The sequence below is a fragment of the Spinacia oleracea genome, chromosome 2 (genome assembly GCF_020520425.1).
Source record: "Spinacia oleracea cultivar Varoflay chromosome 2, BTI_SOV_V1, whole genome shotgun sequence".
NCBI classification, from domain to species: Eukaryota; Viridiplantae; Streptophyta; class Magnoliopsida; order Caryophyllales; family Amaranthaceae; genus Spinacia; species Spinacia oleracea.
Window position 1 is genome coordinate 86549770 of NC_079488.1, and position 21880 is coordinate 86571649.

Genomic DNA, 21880 nt, shown 5'->3' on the forward strand with positions numbered 1-21880 from the left:
GGTTAAAAGTTATCTGGTGCAAATTGGGTTGTGGATCTCCTCTAGTTGCTAGAGATATAGGTTAGGAACTTGGATTAACGGGTTAAATTGGATTTCAAATCAACATCTAATCAAAACGTTTCAATTATGAAATCCCTATTTCTCAAATATATTTTGGTTCGTATATCGATTGATTACGGCCGATTGGTTTCCGTCAATTTCACTTTTTGACAGCGCTATGTCCAGGATAGAATTGCAAATTCTCTGATTCCTGAACAGTAAAAAGTCATTTCACCAAATTGTAGAATTTCATTTGGAGAACCTAGTATCGACACACACTATAAAAGCAAACAAATAAAAAAGGAAAATCTCAAAGAACTTATTATTTTGAGTTGTCACTACAATTTTAACTTATTACATTCCTGTCGATATAACTGCAAGTCAATAATGAGGTCTTTGCTCTTAAATCAGTTCTAGATAAAAACTAGATAATGAAACTTCAGAACCAAAAACCAAAACAGTGTCAATAACTCAAGTAAACCCGGTTTAAACTTCGTAGGGAGGGGGAACCAGTCAGGCTATCACTACTCTATAAACATATGACACGAAAACCAATTTAGTTGTCATCGAATCTAATCTCTTATCCTCGGTAAAAAGATACAAGTCCATCTTGTACAGACCAGTTTCCCCAGCATCTGAGACCTCTATAGATTAAATAGACATCGGGCCAAATAATCCAACTTGGTAGCTTCAAAAGATTAGTGCATTGTCATTGTGGACGCAATTTGACGTACTGATCTGCAGCTCTGGATAACGACTGTATTGATATCGGAAATCCCGGACCCATCTATGCACAGAGTAAAACATAAAAGACAGTTATATAAGGAAAAAGTTTAAAATAAACTCGTCAATTCAGTGATAACTTAACTGGATATAGGAACTGTGTGGGGGATATGGTATTCTTCCTAAAAGCAACTTACCCCATTGTCTAAAAACCTTAGGAACCATGTAACCCTTTGCGGATTCCACTAAACACACACTACTCAAACATGCACCACCGGAAAACCCACCCGAAAACAATTGAAAAAATAACTAAGCAAGCCCCGTAAGATAACTCAAAAAATCTATGTTACTTGGACACGGGTACAAATCTGAGTGTTTGTAATGAATCAAGTGTAAGGGAAGGGCATAATAGGTAGTGAGTAATATTAGGTAGAAGACGAATTAGGTAGATGTAGTAGAATGGTTATAAATAAGGAATAATTACTTTAAATAATCCAATCTTTGGACGATTTTCCGTTAATAATTCAACCTTCGGATTATTTTCTAATAATCCAACCTTTGCACCACATTAACTTTTATTGAACCCAAATGATGGGAAACCGGCTAAGTAAGGTCAAATATTTTATTTTTTAATTTCTTTTTTTACCTCCTTCCTCCCTCCTTTCTACTTCTTCCTCCCTCATTTCTAATCTCTGATATGAGTGATCTCACCTCACTCCCAAATTCCCAAAGTTTCTCCTCAATCAAAAACTTCTCCAATTTCAGACCCCTCCCTAACACTCTCACACAGGTCGCTTCTCCTCCCTCAACCAAACTCTATTCTATCTCATCGACCATCACCACTTCAGTGGCCACCCATGAACACCATATCCTGCCTCTTTGTTTTCTTCCCTCTTTCCTTGCAATACCAGAGGGTTTAACCCAACATTCTAGAATCTATCATACTAATTGATACTGTCTCTCCTTAACTTTAAGAACAACTCCCTAATTTTTGCATAAGTGTCGATCAAAAAATTCCAGCAAGAAGAAAATGGATTAATTATGATGGGGTCCTTAGATCACAGCGTCGCGATTTCTCACCGCCACTAAGAACATTCAGTGAGTGGTGCCCTTACCCATGAAATTGATTCTAATCCTTAAACTGAGTTCTACATCTTAACATGCTTTCAAAGATTTCGTGAATTACGAGGTGTTGATTTTTCCTGACTCATGACATTTTATTTCACATAAATCAGGATGATATCATTTTGTTGATTTTGATTATCAATTGATGATGATAATGGGGGATTTCGTTGATCAATAGATGATGATAAATTGATAATAGGGTTTCGAATTGAGGAAGAAAGGAAGGAACAAAAACAAAAGTACTCATTTGTTGATTTTGATTATCAATTAATGATGATAATGGGGGATTTTGTTAATTTTGATTATCAACATAGGATGATAAATTGATAATGGGTTTCGAATTGAGGAAGAAAGGAAGGAAAAAAGAAGAAGTAATGAAGTAATAGAATTTTTTTTATTTAAAATAGAATTATAACGAATGATTGCATGACACATGTACAGGGTACCTACTGTATCAGGTTGGTGACCGGTTGGGTGCAATAAAATTTAACGGGGTGCAAAGGTTGGATTATTACATAATAATCTAAAGGTTTTATTATTAACGGGAAATCGTCGAAAGGTTGGATTATTTAAAGCAATTTTTCCTATAAATAAAAGCATATTAGGTTATGAGAGGCATGTTGAGATTATGGTAAAGCTTAGGCTTTGGAGAGTAGTGACTTCAAGTCACTAAACTTGGAGTTGGTGTTGACTAAACTACTTTTGTATCCCATTTCGTGTTCGTTCATCCATCAATCAAATTATTACATATTCTGCCATCTGCTCAAAATTAGCAGTTCTTTACAGTGTCCCACACAGAAAATTTGAAAACATAAGATCGAGGACACCGTCATAAACTTGGACCGGGTAGCAGGGTTATGGCAATTTTAGTTCTTTTTTATTACTCTCTCCGTCCCTAAATAGTCGTCGTTACACTCTACTAGCACACAGTTTAATGCGATAAGTGGTAGTGTGGTTATCAATTTATTATATTATTAAAAAGTAGATGTAATGGAAGTTACTAGAGCATTTTAATATTAGAGGAAGGAGAATGTATGATATTTTTATATTGAAGGATAGAAGAGTTGAAATTAAAATATTTGTGTGGTGGGCCAAAGTAAGAAAGGGACATCTATTAAAATATAATAAAAACTTTCCTAAAATGGGTTGGAAAAAAAGTGTAACGAGTAATCTGAGACGGATGAAAAAGGAACGTGTAACGAGTATTCTGGGACGGAGGGAGTAATAATGTAAGTGTGTGTCTGTAAAATGGTGTAAGGGGGTGTTTGACCAAGCTTATAGAGCTTTTCTATGACTGAAACAGAAACTTGGCTAAACGGGGGTAAAAATAAAAGTAGAAACCAAATGCCAAGAAGCCCAAATCTGTTCCTAAAAGCTCTAGAAACAGAAGCTCGGATTTTGGGCTTCTGAAGCTGTTTCTCGGGGAGCTGTGGGTTTCATTTAATGAAATTTCCGCCCGGACTATAATACCACACGTTCACACCAATAATAAAAAGATGACCAGAATAACAGAATTGATCTTCCTCCCCGTCTCTCTCCTGAGTCTGCTCAACATGTTTCAGAAACTTTCCAATTTTCATACAATTGATCTCTCTCATCTATTCGCCTCTCCCATTACTCTCTAACCTCCATTTAGGACACAATAGAAAATATTTCAGTATGTCACCTCCACTATCACAATGGCGAGCAGTAATTTCGAAAATATTTTAGATTCTTTTTGTTATGAGCAGAACCTTAAATACTCTAAATTTCAACGAAAATGGGATCCTTGTCCTCCTCTTGACTACTTTGCTACATGGCAAAAAAATGCAGCAAATTAGGAGCTTTAATTGAACTTTTCTTTTATTCTGTAATGCAAATTAGGATGCATTTTTAATGTGTTTTTTTTTATTTATGGCTTCACAATCATTCCTTGGGCTCTGGCTATGTGGAGAGAAGCAAACAGAACTTTTGCTTATTTTGCAGTCAATTGTTGTTTGCGGTTATGGAGAATTCTGTCACTCAAACAAATGTTCAAGAGTTCATGGAATTTTTTTCTCTTTCTCCGGATTTCATACTTGTTTTTAATCGTCCTTTTCCCCAAATAGGTAGTATATTCCGTGGTTTTAAATATTAAAATAATACGGAAACCATAAGTAACCAATAGGCTAAACATAAATACTTCCTCCGTTCCTTAAATATCGCACCATGGTTGACTTTTACCCCTTTAATACATTACTTTCACTCTTAATATCTCAAATTGTGTGTAAGTAAAAATTATAAAAAATTGATATTTAGAAAATATATATCGATACGAATCTAACATGACCCCACATGACTACAATTTTCGTACGTAGAAATCACAAAAAATGACCAAAGTCGTAGTGTGAATAGTGTAAAAAACCAAATGGTGCGATATTACAGAACGGAGGAAGTATAATTATTTCTACTTCCCAAAAGCACTTCTAAATTATAATGGCCAAACACTTTTGTTTCTCCTGAGTGTTGCTAGAAACAATTTATAGAAAACTACTTCCAAAGAAACGGAAACTGTTTTTTAGAAACTAGGCCAAACACACCCTAAGACATTAGTCCCTTGAAAAACAGTATTACAAGTTTTAGTTGCAACCCACAAATAAGAGCTAATAATTGGCCCAACCCTAAAAACAAAGCCCAAACTCTAGAAGCCGTGTCTCATGTGAAGGGGAAAAAAAGGTAATAATATTATTTCACTAGCCGCACAATGAAGAGAGGAAAACTATCCAGCACATCACTGGAGAAGGCAACTGGAGCTCCGGCTATCTCAAGCGGCTCGCCTCTACCCATCGAACAAAACCCCACACATATTCTTAGTAGGGTGGAATCATCTCTGATTAACAATACATACGGTTTTCCTTTCAAACCCTAGATCTCAGAAGTTTCCAAGACCAATTACCACCCATACCTTCTTCCCTTCTATCTTATTTCTGGTTAGTATGGACAGCCACAACTAGGCATATCCGGACCGTATTCCGTATCCGGATCTTTGTCGGCTTCTCTCTAATTTCTGGTTACTGTGGGCAGCCGTATCCGAGGACAACTAGGCATATCCAGACCCCGAATCTTTTTCAGGTCGTGTCAACCTGGAAACGTCTGCCAAATTGCTGTGTCCGGAAACTCTTGTTTTGAAGCAAACAATTGAAAGTTATTCAAGGATAAGGGTTGGCCTAATCAACTAAAGTTTTCTTTGAATCTGTATCAATTAACTTCATATGACAAGTTTGATATAAAAATGAACTACAACAGAATTTCAACGAGGGGAGGGGTGGGGGGGGGGGGGTATACTAAGAAATGACTTGGAAATTTCATTTTGGGTAGCTTGAGAAGAAAGTAGAAAGAATCATTCAGAAGGGAGGGACAAAACAGAATGAGTGGGTTTAGATATAGAGGAGATTAGAGGGGGAAATCATGAAGAATATTATTAAGTATTTCCATTTGGCTTTAGTGCTTAGTTAGGAGAAAAACAAGCTTCTCAAAAGCTTGAATATCTTTTACTATTTTTGTAATTTTCTCATTAATCAAATTTCATCTTCTTCTTCCCTTCAATTCTGTTATCAAATTAGCAGAGGTAGAGTAGGAGATAGGACAATAAGTACGAAAAATCTGAAGTCTCAAACCTTTCCCCCACCCCTCCATATATGTGGATAGGCCAGTATAGGCAGGCAGTTAGGTGAGCATAGATGATATTTGTTAGGAGTGATAAGTAAATGCAGAGCATATGACATATTAAGCCACAATCAAATATTTGTGACAAGCAAAAATTTATGAAGAGTTGTTACAGTACAAATAGCATTAACTTACCGTACTACATAGATGGAAAGAATTCACGTAGCCAGCATACTTTGAAGCTGCAAAATACAATAGCATGGAAGTGTCAGTCAGACATGAAAACCTATGAGGAAATCTCCCACTCTAAATAAATCAAACATTAAAGTTACAAGAATTTAGTAGTCATGCAAAAACCCTCGACATCCTATGACATGCACATCAGTCACATCATAAATCAACCATACAGAAGACGAAGCACCCACGATGCTAAAACATCCAGAGATCATGAGATTTAAGATGGAATATGAAATGGCTAACTTGGGGAGAAGCGCAAAACTGTACATATTGTTCCTCACAAACCTTACATATTTCACATTTTAATGGTCTCCCTTGTAGCAATGTACAGGAATCTTATAACTCTAGGTTGTCTTCAGGAATTCAGGTGGCAGTCTAAGGAAGTAAGGAACGCATTCTTTCTTATTGTTTAAAAAAGGAGTCCAAGGATAGACATGGCAAGAAAATTAGAAGGAAAATACTCAATGGTAACCCTATGGTTTGTCTTTCTACATCTGGTAGCCTAAAAAAAAATCGAAATAGCCCCGTGATTGTGTATAACATTGTTCTGTGACATTGTAGACCATTTTCTTTAGTGAACTGTTAGTGGGGCGTGAAATTACACAAATGCCCCTTTTCTAAAGTTCCAATGCTTAAATTTAACCATATGTGGTCTATAATTATAGTTATAAATTTTCTTAATGGACAGGTAAATTTCTTTACTTCCACGGACTGTTTTATCTCCCTCCTTCTCTTGCTCAGATCTAACTTCCTTTGTTGGTGGTTGAGGCCATTGTTAAGGAGATGGCAGGTGGCTGTTGAGGCGGTGAGTGATTGGGGGAGTTATGGATTTGGGCATTTATAAATGAGGGACATGGTGGAGAAATGCAAGATTGAAAGTTGGTGATGAATGCTAAGACGATAGCTAACTGGCTATGGGTCGTGATGGTTGGAGGGAGCAGGGAGGGCAAAGATGGGTGGTAGGGGTGGACGTGGTAGCTGGTCAGAGGAAGTAGTGAGGCACTGTCATACGAGGAGGGAGGGAAGGGTTTGACTAAAAAATGAAATTCCTTTATCTGAAATAAAGTCAACAGAAATTTAACTGATTAGCTAAACGAGGTTATGGAACGTTTATTTCAAAAACAGAGGATCATTTGTGATAATATGGTTTTTTTTTTTGGTTACCATTTAAAGAGATAAAACGCAACGCCATGGTTGAGCATTTCTCTAAAAAAACTACCTTTTACGAACTACTCTTAGAAATGATTGTCCGTCAAGTATCCCTCTATATTTATTGTTGCCTATAACGAACCCAGGCCTTGCAAGTTGCAACTTATAACCTTGAGATAACAATCAGACAATTTTACCAGTCAAGGTTAGGGTAGTGGACAGGGTTATTTTAAAAGTTGAGAGTTCCTCCAAATTCTGTGCCCCCTGTTAATGTGGTGCTTGAAATAAAAATAAGCAAATTTCATCAGTAATGGTTAAAGTGGCAAATACGGTCATTTAGAAAGTTGAGAATTGGCGTACAAAATCAAAGAGGACAGCAGACCGGGTTTCATCCATTTAGTACTTCCTCGAGAAAAAATGATTTTAAAACAAAGTGATAAAGGGTCATAGAAACTGCAGAAGAAAGAATAGGACACTTTTGCTGCAAGAATATTCTCATGCAAACCTTTAAAAGTTGGCGGTGCTAAAAGTTCTAAGCAAAAAACAATATTTTGAACTCTTTTTTACATCTTTGGCTAATTCTTCCTTTTTGAGTTGTTTTGGTGAGGACTTCACTCTCTCTCTGAGAATTTCCACCTGATGCAGCTCACCAATCAATAGACAGCAAAGTGCTTTTCTGTTAACACCAAGGCTTTAATGGATAGGAAGTAAATACACAATATTTGAAACAGATTGTCATTCCAAATGTGAAAAATAAAGGGACAACGCAAATTTTATTATAGGTCAACAGGCGGTGGAGTTTATGCATTAGAGAATAAAACTAATTAAAAGAAGAGGACAAAATAGAAAAAAACTAGTAGGAGTATGACACATCACACTTTTATTTGAAGCTCAAAATTAATCATTCTTCAAAGGATTTTTTGTTAGAAAGGACCTTCCTTTTAAAGTCCAAAAATTGTGAGAAAGCACCTTATAAAAAATTTGTTATAAGATAGGACCTAAAATGGTTTTCTTGTTGTAAGATGGGACCTTTGCCCATTTTCCGACCTTTGACTCCAATTTTCCTGCGTTAACCAGCGTGTGCCGCTCACGCGCTTAGCTTTAAAAACCTAGGCGCAGCCTTTGGCGCCTTCAACTCTCTAGGCTCACTGATGTCAACCAGGCACGCGCCTTCGTGCGCCTTAGGTAAGGCGCAAGGCACAACGCCTTGTGCGCCTTCGGTCTTCATGGTGACATGGATCTTTTATTTACTTTTTTTTCTTTTTTAATGATATAAACACACCCCATGTGACTTGTCAGCGGTCATATCTCTACAACCTAAGCTTTTTAGGTAGTGGCAGACAGTAGCATAATATGAGTTAATTTTCGCATTTCCAACTTGTAATTACCTTGGAAAGTTCTAATTTTGGCACTTCATCGATGGGATCACGCGATGCTTATGAACTGGCACGAAAATATGGCACTCCAATAGTATTATGTTGTTTTGAGTAAAAATTGTGTTAGTTTTGTTCTATATCGAATTTTAAGGTTTATGAGCAAATTATGTGCGCCTCGTATCCAAAAGATGCGCGCCTTAGCCTTGTGCCTAGGCTCCATGACCCTTGTGCGCCTTGCACCTTTTTAAACTAAGATCACGTGTTCAATAAAAAAGCTTTTTTTTTCTTATTTTCCCCTCCATTTTCCTACAATTCTCTAACAAGCCTAAATACCTTAAAAAATATAAAAAAAACTTTGTTCTTCGACATTCTCTGTGTCTTCCCTCTTATCTTCTTCTCCTTGCATCAAACCTTAAAAAGAAAAAGAATCGTTGTTTCCCATTACAATTCGTGCACATTCGAACAAGGTAAGAGGAAAAGGACCAATTTCTTTCCAACAATTCGTCCAATTTGAGGTTCGTGGAAGTCAAGGTTCCTCAATTTTTTTTTACAGCTAACACAAATTCAACACCATCATGGTTGTTGCCGCATCATTTCTGCACATATTTCTGAGTAGATTATTTCAGATTCCTTCTTTAAGACCACTCACAAGCTCATTACAGAATACAGATGCTCATTACAGGTGCTGGCAGCCAATAGAAACCCTTGTTAACCATTTCTCGGTACCAAGCATATACCCCATCAAAGTCTTTCGGTATTCTTCAACTAGTATAGCGTAAGTATCATCTTTCACAAGATCCACCACTATTATGGTCTCCCAGTTTTAAATGCCCTAAAATCAAATTATTTTATGTCATATTGTCAAGCTCAATTTCCTTGCTCGCTATCTCATGACGCAAAGAGATTGCCTTTTCAATGTCACCATGCTCCACATATGCAAAATTAAGGCGATTATATACCATTCTATCATGAGTCAGATTGAAACCCACAATTTCTTGATAAATTAGATCTACTAGCAACAAGCCTTCTTCTTAGCTACTTATACCAATTAGTGAAGGATAGGTGATTAAGGTTGGTTTGATGTCCCTTTTCTTCATAAATTCATACAACTCCATGGATTCGTGATATTTCCAACACTAGAGCACCCACGTACCCACGAAACAGATGATTATAAGTGATCGCATCAGGAGCCAAGCCTCTAACAATAATTTGTGGAAGGAGATCTTTCGCTTCTTGTAATTTCACTTTTCTTTTTTTTAAGGTTTGATGCAAGGGTTGAGAAGAAGAGGAGAGGGAAGACGGAGAATGTCGAAGAACATAGGTTTTGTTTTGTTAGGTATTTAGGTTTGTTAGAGAACTGGAGGAAATGGAGGGGAAAATAAGAAGAGAAAAGGTTTTTTTATTAAACATGTGACCGGCATGAGCTGGACAACGCCGGAAAATTGGAGTCAAAGGTCAGAAAATGGATAAAGGTTCCGTCCTACTTAGGTTCTATCTTACAACGAACTTTTTATAAGCTCATTTCTCACCATCTTTGGACTTTAAAAGGTCCGTTCTGACAAAAGATCATTCTTTAAAATAAAAAATTGTTACTTTTATAAAGAAACTCGACATTTCACATGTCCGACACTTGGAACCACAAATAAAAGATTTGTAACAACCTCAAGGTACAATAATATATAATTTTATTGAACCTTATTCATAAAATAAAAGAAGATTATAGGACAAGTTGTCCTTAACTAGAGGCAGATGTTACAATTCACAATAAAAATCCAATTTCTCTATAATTGGATTAGTAATTTATTCACATAGAGAATAGAGAAATTAAAACAAAAGGTAGTGGGGCGTGAATAAGTGGGAGGAGAGAAAAATAATAAAAGAATAGGAAGTGTGATAAGTGGAAGGAGAGAGCAAGATGATTATAATGTTATTTAAAGTTGCCAAAAATGGAAGTATAGCTCTCAAGAAGGGCCTCTAAGAATCGGAAGGTAAAGTCGTATTGTAAAATCGTAAGAATCCACACATTTTGTGAAGATTGTACAATCATGTTAACTATTTAGTATTTACCCATTCTTTCAATAAACAACAATAAATACTTATTATTCCGTTGGTTTCACATGTACTTATACTTACTTTACCACAAATAAGGTAGAACGAAATATATTTTTAGAAGGATAGACCATACACATATTTTAAAGAATAATGCAATGTCAATATGTCATACATGCATGTACTTCGTAGTTCAAACAAGCATATTAACGGTCTTATCAATAATCATACCAAACCTCTCACATTGACAGTTGACACTATCATTTCTCAAATCCTCATAGCATCCAATGGCAGTTGAACATATTGATCAATTAAATCGTTCATTAGGAATGCCGTTAACTATTTTGAAAATTTATTGATGAATAAATTCAGAAACACTTTATCTATCTTTTTTTACTTGCACCGTTTGGATTGGGCACAAACATTAAGAAAGGAAGCAAATATCAAGAACGTCCATGTGATAACAAACAAATTAGGTAGAAAAGGTTAAGTACTAATGGTAAATATAAAATAAAAATGGGTATTTGGTGTATGAACACGCCAAAAAGCATGTGAATGCCTGCCATAAAAGGAAATGGTGCAAGTAAAAAAAAAAGAGGAAATATTTAATAAAAGTAAGGAATTTCACCCATTTTGGGTAACATTTTCAAATCCCATCAACTAGAAGAGAAAAAATCACGAGGAGAAGAAAAACAACAACAACAACAAAGCCTTAGTCCCAAAATGTTTTGGGGTCGGCTAACATGAATCGTCGTTGGAGAAGAAAAACACAAGCATAAGTTAAGTAAAAGATATGAAATTGTAGAAGAGAGGAGAGTTGGTTCATTTACTTTGTTTCATGAGATACCCCTCAGTTTTCACAAAATTCACCAAACACCCATCGAGTTTCCAAAATTCATCAAATACCCTCAAAAGCTTATCAAATACATAAAATACCCTTAATGACGTCATTAACTACTAATCAACCTGATTAATCACTAACCCCCCTAATTAACCCTGATTAACCCATTTCCTCCAATTCTCTCTCCTCTCTCCTAAAACCAGCAAGTGGAAAAAACCTATATTCGTTGCTTCGTTGTTGCTCGCCAGAAAAACCAGCAACCTCCACCACCGCTCCTACAATGAAGTGGTTTCGTAGTCCATCAACTCAGCGTCTTGCGACCATTGTTTCAGCTTAAATAAAGAATAAGGTAAATTCATGGTCGAAGTCCACCACAACAACAACTACGTTCCCGACTGTAGGAGCAACAATGGCTCAGATCCGACGGTGGAGATGGCTCTGGCACGCCTCGGTGGTTTTCTCCGTTAGAGACCGGGAGCAGAATATGCAACTCCCCTCTTCTCTCTCACCCAGCCCTTCTCTCTCCGCTCCGGTGGTTTTCTCTCTTAAGAGAGAGACTACGAGCAGAATGTGCAACTCGTCTCTCTCACTCTGGCCCTTCTCTCTCCTCTCTTACACCACCCATCGTTGGTTCGTTGTTGCTCGCCGGAAAAACCCAACAACCTCCACCACTGTCCATCTCTCTCCTCTCACACCGCCCTTCTCTCTCCTCTCTCACACCACCGACCCCTCCAACGTTGTCATCCCCTACCGTCAACGAGCCCTTCTATTTCTTATTTCTCTTGCTTTCCACCATCTATATGGCCATATTTGATGTTTTAATGGTATAATTTGACCATGAAAACTTCATACCAAGAGCTTTTGTAGTCGAATTTGACAATTTAAAACAATTATTATTGATATAAAAAGGTAATTTTAATAAAATTTTATCTCTAGTTTTTTTTTCCAAATTTTAAGGCTCATGGGTTGGTGTGGCTGATTTTCAAGGTCAGGTTGGGGGTTTTCGTGGTTGTTGGGGTAAGTTTTTGAGTTGTTTCGGGGTGGGAGAGGTGGTTGTTGGGGTAAGTTTTTGAGTTGTTTCGGGGTGGGAGAGGTGGTTGCAGGTGTGGTTCTAGGAGGTTTCCAGTGTGGGAGGGTGGTTGTGGGTTGGTTTCAGGGTGTTGATGTTGGTGTTTGGGTGTTAGGGTGGTTTAGCAGTGGATATTGTTGAAGGCTACGATGCCATCGCGGTGGGGTCGGTGGTTGTGGTGATGGGTGCATCTTTATGGTGGTCATCGTTCTTCCATGGCAGCCATGTAAGAGAAGGAGCGGGGAAGACAAGAGGAAAACTAAAAAAAATATGAGCCGATTAGGGTGTTAATTGGATGTTAATGGGTTGATTATATCAGATCAAGGAAGTAGCCATTGATGAAAAAGCAGTTGTTCATGAAGGAGAAGCAAGTCATCTTCAAGAATTTTGACAAAGATATTTGTGGGCGACATAGTTTGTAAGTGAATGCCGGGCGGTTGCTAGAGTAATTAACCAAATTGATAATTGGGTCTGGCCCATTTTCTAAATAGCCAACCAATGTGCTCGTTTAATGTGTAAAAACTGAATCATTAAAATCGATCAAAAATCACGGTTTTGGACGATTCTACCGATTTTGAACGACTTTGTGTACGATTCAACTTGATTCTGATTCTACGAGCGATTCAAATCTTGCGTAAAGTGGGACCGTAAAATCGTACAGTTTTACGATTTATATCGTAATTTTGATAACATTGGTTGCACTTATTCTGAAACAGAGGGAGTATCAAAAAAAAAAATCATTTGTCCGATTATGATCCATATGACGAAGACCATTTCTTATAATCTGAAGTTTTGTTCTTCTCATTGAAATTATAGCACATAAAACCCCCTTCTATTATCCTATGTTTGTTATGTAAGGATAGGGATAAATATGGGGATACATTCCCCCTTTATCCCTCCATTTTATACCTAGGGAGGGGTGGTATGATTAGGGGGGGGGGATAAGAAAGGGGGATGAAAAGACAGTTGTACCCTGGAAGGAAGGGGGAGAGAATGAGAGAGTAAGCAAGGGTATTTTAATAAATTTGTTTATTATCCCCATCCTTTTCCCAACTCATACAAAACAAAGGATATGGTCAAAACTAATGAATTCCCCGTGATAAATTCTCTATCCCTATCTTTATCCTAACCCTATCCCACCTCATACCAACGCTCTACACCCTATTAATCCATTACAGCCCAAAGCCAAATATAAATGACTCTTTCAGCTCTTTTTTCATGGACAAATGAATTGCTTTTCCGTAATATATAAAGAAAGGACACCAGAATTAATGACTCTTTTTATGAAAAAAAGCTTACAGAATACAGCACACTTCTCATCTCATCTCTTGTGCCTCAAAAGCCTCTAAGGCACCATAGAGTCAAAATGTTGTGCAGTTTGAGACATTGACATACTTTAACACATCCATGTTGTATTTAAGAATTTCTGAAATTTTTATAGCGTTTGCAACAAATTGTAAGAGATGACTAATTGTTCCGGGAAAGGGGAAACCCGTAAAATTTATAGAACCTCTCACTCACTGTTATGCGCATACCAGAAATACAATGCAAAAGAAGAAATAAGATATAGGTAACTTACTCTTCTTTAACCCAACAGGCTTTGCAAGCAAAAGAGCATTCACAAATGCACCAACATTCTCATGCAAAGCTTCCTCTGGAAAACTCACCTGCGGTCACAGCCTCTGGAGTGAGAAAATCTTGCAATTTATTGTATAATATAGGAGAATGTGGTTGCAGAAAAAAATGCGAGAATATGACAGATTGCCAGCATACCTTCCCCAGCCCCACATGAACAATAGCATCCTTCATTCTGAAATCAAGCAATCCCTGCTTCGCCTCTCTTACTGCCGCAGCAACATTGTTGGTCACAGTACCTTTCTACAGATTCGAGTCTCAGTAAATAAAACTGAATCATTTCAACGGCTGCAAAGAAAATTTAAATGTATGTATGATATTTACCTTGGCATTTGGTGTTAGGCCACGGAGAACTCTGCCTATTTTCTGAAACAAAAAAAAAAACAAAAAAAAAAACAGTTATTGTTGGAATAAACGCTCATCTTATTATTTATTTTTGATAAGGCAGATTATTTTCTTACTGTTACACGCTGCATCATCGAATGAGTGGCTATACATTTGTCAAAGTTGATCTTGCCACCTGCACAGAATTGAAGTTAAGGTGTTGATGGAACATAGACCAGGCGGAATACCCAATGAACAAAACAGCAGGGAATGGGAATATTACATATAAGCAACAACCTTAAAGACGCATATTTCAATCATAATGAATGTTTGAAATCTTTTATTTCAACAAAAAACAGGGAATGCGAATATGATTATTTAAGCAACAGCGACCACATTGTGAAGAATTTTAGCTCACTACAACCAAGATATTAGGCTATAAGCAAACCATCCGCGTTGTCTGCGGATGTGGTTCTGCAAACATTACTGCACTAGATATCACATTTGAGATTAAAATCATGAGTCTGCCTCCTCATCCTCTCAGAGCCTCGCGCTGCACGAGGCAATGATGCTAGAAACATAAACCAAAACAACTTTTTAAAACCGTGCTGAAAGCGGTTTTCCTCTCTATCTTTCTCTCCTCCACCCCAACACCATATCCTCCATTATTGTTAGTCCTAGGGGCTACTATCAGCTCTTGTTAGTGGTAAGCCCAACTATCAACATTTTCTACAAGAGCTAATAGTTCTCCTATAGTATTCATGCCAATAATAACCATCCCTGCATCTATGACAATATTCTCCGGTCTCCCATCTATAGATACACATCTCAAACTCTCATTATAGAAGATTTGTGTTTATGTTTGTACATAGTAGTTCAGTATTCTAGATGAATTCATTTTATGATTGCCTGCTGTACGTATTTGCATTGGCTATCTAGATATAACTCCATCAAAAGAACACTATGTATGATCATTAGACCCCATTGGAGAAGGCAAAACTAGATTTCTTGGATCTGTAAATTTATTTAGAATGTTAGACACAAATTAGATTGATTTTTAATTTCTATTGTAGACAACGTATGATTTTCAATTAATAAGTTTTTTCTCATCAATTTTTTTTTGAAGGAAATGGCTAGAATTGATTGGTTTAACCTTAATACTATTAACACTCCCCGTTCTTTTGTTCAAGCAAATTTTGGAATTGATTACGTGGTTATCCAGGGTATAATGAACCAAACATAACTCAAGGAATACTGAATGACCCTACAGATCTTCCTATACTTGCTTTTCTCACCGTCAAAAAAACCATAACCAAAAATCATACTAAAAAACAGACATTGCTAAACCACCTAATTCTGATTCTTGATCATCGGGTGAATACTAATTTTTGTAAGAAAAGAGTATCAAGTGAACTCCAATATTTAGAATAGAACCCACAAGGAGGGAGGTATCAGGTATGACTTCCTATATTTTATACTAGTCCTATATGCACCCGTTGACTGAGTAAATTGTCTTATATAAATATTTTAAGTTTTCTCCTAATTAAATTTTGTTATTGATAATGTTTTTGGACTTTTGTCCCTTTTATTTCGGCAGTATTAATTAACATACTCCTAATTTACATATGTATCAAATATGTAAAAAATTTATTTAATTAATACAATATCATTACTTAAATAATTTAAAGAGTAAAGAAATGTGAACAATTTTGATAAATGCAATTTAATTAGTAATTTAAGTAGGGTATTTTAGTCTTTTAACGTGGACACCATCCAATAGATACAAAAGCCTCATCCAACAGAGTTTTCCTCATTGATTCTTATAAAAACTAAATCTATTAAATCGAGCAACAGTGCAATCTGCCAACACCCCTTAATCAAATTAGTTGCAACCTAGCTTCAAAGTGGATCCTATTTTCTGTCAGAACATATCAGAAACTTGCACTGTGTTGCCCTCTGTAACATGTACAGTAGTCAACATTGCGAAAACATGTTTAGGTGTGACACTCTTTTTTGCATCTTCCGTGTAATTTTTAAGCTCCTTTTTACAGAAACACTACTGATAAAATGCAAGTTTCTAGATTTACGTAAATAATTAAATCATTACTAGTTCTTATTTCTTCAATAAGTTCATCTGCTCCAACAATATCAGCTCCTGCGGCTCGTGCTTCCTCAGCTTCAGCTCCGTCAGCAAAAACAGCAACTTTGACAATCTAGAAGACATGATCGTTTTAGGATCAATAAACTACAACGAGAACTTTTAAATAAGGTCTCCTGTTTTCAAGTTAAAGAATACCTTCCCAGTGCCATGAGGCAGAACTACAGCACCACTAACACCCTACAATGCAGTGGAATACAGCATTAGGCCATTAGCAGTAGCATCAACCAAAACAGCATAGTATGCACCAAAAATAAGCACTAGCATGACATTTTAAGGGGAACCATACATAATACATCTTTGATCTAGTTGGAAAAATAGAAACATCTCCAAAATCTCAAATGAAATTGCACTACATATTACATCATGAAGATATTCTATCTTATCTGAAATAATGGAACAGAAAAGAAATCTGACAATACCAAATCACTTCGGCGTCGATCAATGCCCAAATTTACATGTGCTTCCAGAGTTTCATCAAAATTTCTCTTAGCTTTAGCCTGAAACAAATTGCAAAAGTTACCAAAATATATTGATTGCTAACATTCAGAAAAACAAAAAAAGGTGCATCAGGGGTGCAAATGAGGTGGCAAGTTCATGAACTACTCGTAAACAAGCTCAGTCAAAGCTCATTTGTTAAGTTAATCAACAAGTATGAACAAAAAATTTAAGCCTGTTAAGTAAAAACAATTTCATGCTCGATTCGTTAATGTTCGTGAACAACTCTTTTAAGTTCGTTTATAAGTGTGTTTATATTCGAGCATAACTTGTTTATTCTCTTTCAACATTTAAAAATTACTTTAGTGCTATGTTACTCAGACACGGGTGTCGGTGTCGTGTCCGACACGGGTGTCGGAGTGTCCGACCCTTCGATCCAAATATTTGCAGACACTACGACACGGTCAAAGGAGTGTCTTGACTTTTTTTTAGACACGGCTCCCATTCAAAGTGTCGGATAAAAGAAGTGACACTTTATAAAAAGTAAGGTAATAAATGGAAAAAAAAAAGAAAAAAAAAAGAAAACAAAAGAAAAAGAAAATAAAAGGGAAAAGATATTGCACGTGGGTTTGCCCCCACTTCCCATGCCTTAATCTATTAAAAATAAAGGTAAAAAAAAAAAAAAAAAAAAAAAAAACATGGTAAACTAATAAAGTAAAAAAACCACAGGTCCACCAATCCACGAAGTGACAAAACACAAACCTAGCAAACGACGGGAAAACTCAAAGAGGGAATGCCAGAATCCATGGCTATGGCATTCTCAAGAAATTAATTTCAACGAAAACGCAAATTGAATAGTGCAATCTACTCGGTTTTTCTTCTGGAACAAAAGCCCCAACAATGTTTTTCTTGTTTCTCCTTCCCTGACCTTCAATTTCTAGATCTAGGGTTTTAAACTCTTCAAGATCTAGTGTTTTTGGTTACAGGTAACATGAATTTTAACACCTTATATATATATCTTCATCTTGAATGGCAAAATTTGAACTTTTTTACTCATTTTTTTCTCCTCCCGATTGATCCCGACACTTCATTTCCGATCCTTTTCCGACACCGGTGTCGACACCTTCCCGGACACGTGTCGAGCGTCGTGTCGCGGGTCGGGTCGTGTCGACACCGACACAAGCCGTCCGATGGAGTGTCGGAGTAACATAGCTTTAGTGTATATATTTCTATATCTTTTAATTGAAATTAAAGTTTTCAGTTAGTTGTTAAAATATAGCCAAAGTTTTTGTTATAGAAAAGTTGGACAACACTTGAAATAAGTTAAATTGATACATAACTTATTTATTTTTAAAGGTAACTTTAGGCTCATTTATATTATCAACCTCGATTTAATATCGTTCATGCTCGAGCTCAAACTCGAAATTCAAACGAGCATGTTCGTGAACAAACCATACTCTTGACAAGCGAAGCTGGGACAAAATTTTCCAAAGCTCGTTCAAGCTATAACACTAAATTTCCTTATCAAGCACAGCTGAAACTAACCAAAACTCCTCCTCGCCCCATCAAAGCTCAACTCAAACAAACCAAAACTCGACTCGACTCGACTTGCTCGTTTGCAGCTCTAGGTGTAGATAATTTCACAAATCAAATGAAGGAAACTAAGTGAAGAACGGTAAAAGTCTCGAACTCCAATCTATAAAAGCACCAAGGTGCAAAAGTCCATGGAGCCTAGGCACAAGGAGCAGGCGCGCACCTTTCATAGGTGAGGCGCACCAAAATGCCAAAAACTTAGAAATGATTTCTTACACATCTTTTGTACCGAACACAACATAATAATTATATAATAATTAAATTCATTGACAAAGGGAAGCTTTGTTTTTTATTTTCTAATTTTATTTTATTTACTTCGTAAATTATTTTTACGTTTTTTTGGGAATGAAGTAAATAAATAAGTTAAAAATACTACTAGAAAGAAACTTCAAAAAATCAGAAGGGGTCAAAACATGTAATAATCCGACTATCATCAAAAACAAGGAGGAAAAAGATTTTTAAAAAATGAAAAAAAATTAGGACAGGTTCATGAGGCTGTAACAGTAAGTTAATAAAAAGAAGTAGGGTAACAAAAGAAATGAGAAGATGGAGAACAAAAAAATCTCAAACAGAAAAAGGGAGGAGAAGATCGAAGAAAAGCAGATCTGACCCTGGAGCATCTGACCAGCGGCAGATCTAATGCCGGTAACAACCGGATATTGCTCACCAGCAACCACCCATTTCTCAATTGTTTCACCACCCACGATTTCACGAATTAAGGTTTACCGTAAATATGGATTTTCATTTGCAGGTTCAACTGAAGTAATTTCATGAAATTAGTTGAGGGCTTCTACTCGAACTTGCATCTTAATAGAGAGTATGGTTTAATTTGAATTTTATTTGGGCTTTATGGAAAATTTTGGACTAAAATCTCCTCTTCTCTTTGCCTCAGAACATTTGCCTCAGATCATAAGGCGCCAAGCGCAAAGATGCATTGAGGTGTGCGCCTTTTTAGGTGGATGCCCTGGCATAGAAAAGTGCCTTACGCCTGAGTGAGCCTGCGCCATGCTTTTTAAGACTAAGTCACCATGGCATTTGCACCAGAACCTTGCATGAATGTTTGACCAAAGTACCAAACAATCAATGTCAAGGATTCATCTAAGAAGCTCAAAGGAGCCTTGACAAGCACATAAAGGGTGTATTCTATTATTCTATATACTTCAATAAATCCAAATTCAATTCAGCTTGCAATTTCAAATACTTAAAACTGAATTACAATTAGCAAAACTTGGATCAACATAAACTTGTTCAGTTCATTTTTATTCAGCAACATTCTGAAAAGTTCAGTTCCATATAAATTTGGCAATTCTTTATTGAAAAAACAAACCCTACGACCTAAATCTTGAGTACCTCAAAGTCATATATGAAGAGAAATTTCACCAACACAATGTTTTAAAATGAAGGATATGTGACTTCCTTTCACTATGGACCACGGTCAACTCTAATAACTTATAAAAGCAGGTTGACTATGGAATGTGATTCGAGAAAGTGATTAGACATCAGTGTTGCATAATAGAAAATTATTACCATGATCTTCTTGCATTGCATACTTCAAATTAATAGAAGACATGAAAATTAGAGTTTACTCCTCCAGAGGTTTTGGCATCACTGGCTGGCAATTACCTCAAACTTTAAATATCAACATAACAAGCAGAAAATCATTTATGTTCCAACAAGCATTTCCCTTCTTGAGGTTACTACAATTCGTTTCTACAACCGTTTCTCATAATACTTCTGAATACTTTTGATCACAGCAATTGATTCGATACATTAAATATATGTCACTAATTATTTATCCTGGGAGAAAATACATGTCCATCATCAAAGGTAAGGAAACAAATCTGTAACTTTTGGGTTTACTCAATCACAATAGTTCTCAAATATAGAAGATTCTATAGTTCCAGAAGAAAACTTAACAAACACTTCTTATATATACCTACCCTATTAACTATTAGGTAAATAGTTATATTTATCAGCATTTTTTCTCAAACCCCCTCTTTTTGGGCATAGCTTGGGACATCCCCTACCCGAGCGAGTAAGCAAGAACGATTCAACGGAGTGACTCGGGCAAAAGATCACCGAATTAGAATAATCATACTGAACCATTAAAAAAATGAAACAAAAATTCATCTTCTCACCATCCTATTACTTCCATCTTCACTAAATAACATTCATTCAATTAGAAGTCACTAACAAAACCAAAATATTAATTTGATATTCCTAACATCACAACCGACTGCTAAACGTCAAGATCATTCATATACACCAAAATATTCCAATTGACACATTTTATAGTCCTTACTATATCTGTTATTCTTTCAATTGCAGTAACAAGCAAACTCAGAAGATTGTAATATGTTTGATACTCCGGCTATCACAACCCATTGCTCAAAAACTCAAGATCATCAATATACACCCAAAAATAAATTCAAAGTTGCACATAACCTATAAATTCACAAAAAATTGAAAAATGCGTAAAGGAAATGTAGTAACCTTGACTTGGTGAATAGCTTCCAGAAGATCAAAAACCTTTCTATCACCATCCTTCTTCTCCACTTTAATCAAAGTAGGAAAAGGAACCTCCTTCTCTTCCTCAACTACCTTAAAAACCCGCCGAACCGCCCGATTATTCGCTTCAATCTTCCTCGTCTCCGTCCACAGCTCCGCCCTCTCCTCCTCCGTCACCACTCGATCCTCCGGAAGCGGTGCCACCTTCTTCGAATATGAAACCGGTGTTATTGTCATCGGCGAATCCTTCAAATACCGATAATCTTCTCGCGTCAAATCCCTCGATGAAATAGTATCTTCCGACGGCGATAATGGAGAAACATTTTCAAGTGGGGTTTCGTCGGCGGGTTTGGGTTTTGGAGCATACGACACTGGTTGGATTGGCGGAGGTTGTGGGGTGTTTTCCGAGCAGAAGCCGCGGCGGTGGAGGTAGAGGGAGGAGATTTGGGAACGAGGGATTCGGCGAGTATGAAAGAGAAAGCGTTCTAGGGCTGCAGCCGCCATTGTTGGTGGTTACTACTAGTGAGAGTGATAAAAAAAAACCGAAGTTTGAGCGGAAGGGAGGAGACTGAGCTTGTCAACGACCATATTGGGATAGATGACCATATTAGCTCCCAAGGGGTTATTTAGTAATTTCGCGCGCTGATTGGGATAGATGACTGGGCATTGAGCAATTAAATTTTTTTTTTTTTAAAGGTAAGAAAAGAGATTGATACAACATTAGGAAGCTCTCCTCACGAGGAAAATTCCTAATACATCAGAGGAAATAATAGGAGATAAACTAGAGTTTGTACATAGATCAATATTTAAACTAGAAGTGATTAGATGACCCACATTAGCAATCCATTATGTTGCTCTATTTGCTTCCCGGTAGACTTTCTGAGTTGCGGATGATGACCCCTGCTGCTGCTGAGGTGTTACGAACGGAGCCGTCAAAGTTGAGTTTGAAGAAGTTAGGAGGAGGAGACTCCAAAGACACCAAGATGTGATGA

General features: G+C 36.7%; 1 protein-coding gene across 1 annotated transcript; it reads right to left on the bottom strand.

Moving 5' to 3' along the window:
• Nucleotides 1-334: 334 nt before the first annotated feature.
• On the bottom strand, nucleotides 335-21613 carry LOC110798543 (uncharacterized). The gene is made up of 10 exons (XM_022003728.2): nucleotides 20874-21613; nucleotides 16772-16849; nucleotides 16488-16529; nucleotides 16299-16404; nucleotides 14329-14387; nucleotides 14192-14233; nucleotides 14006-14110; nucleotides 13812-13899; nucleotides 5707-5753; nucleotides 335-826 (listed from the first exon to the last, which is right to left on the bottom strand). Exons 1-10 carry the CDS (start codon nucleotides 21390-21392, stop codon nucleotides 749-751), a joined length of 1164 nt encoding a protein of 387 aa, XP_021859420.1. The 5' UTR covers nucleotides 21393-21613; the 3' UTR covers nucleotides 335-748.
• Nucleotides 21614-21880: the final 267 nt, after the last annotated feature.

What these genes read in the sequence shown, in the direction of transcription:
- LOC110798543 (XM_022003728.2), bottom strand. Translation starts at nt 21,392, where the DNA reads ATGGCGGCTGCAGCCCTAGAACGCTTTCTCTTTCATACTCGCCGAATC. An exon ending in TGCCTCATGGCACTGGGAAG is followed by an intron (nt 16,405 to 16,487) that starts GTATTCTTTAAC and finishes CATGTCTTCTAG; the next exon opens with ATTGTCAAAGTTGCTGTTTT. An exon ending in CTTTCCATCTATGTAGTACG is followed by an intron (nt 827 to 5,706) that starts GTAAGTTAATGC and finishes CTCTGTGCATAG; the next exon opens with ATGGGTCCGGGATTTCCGAT.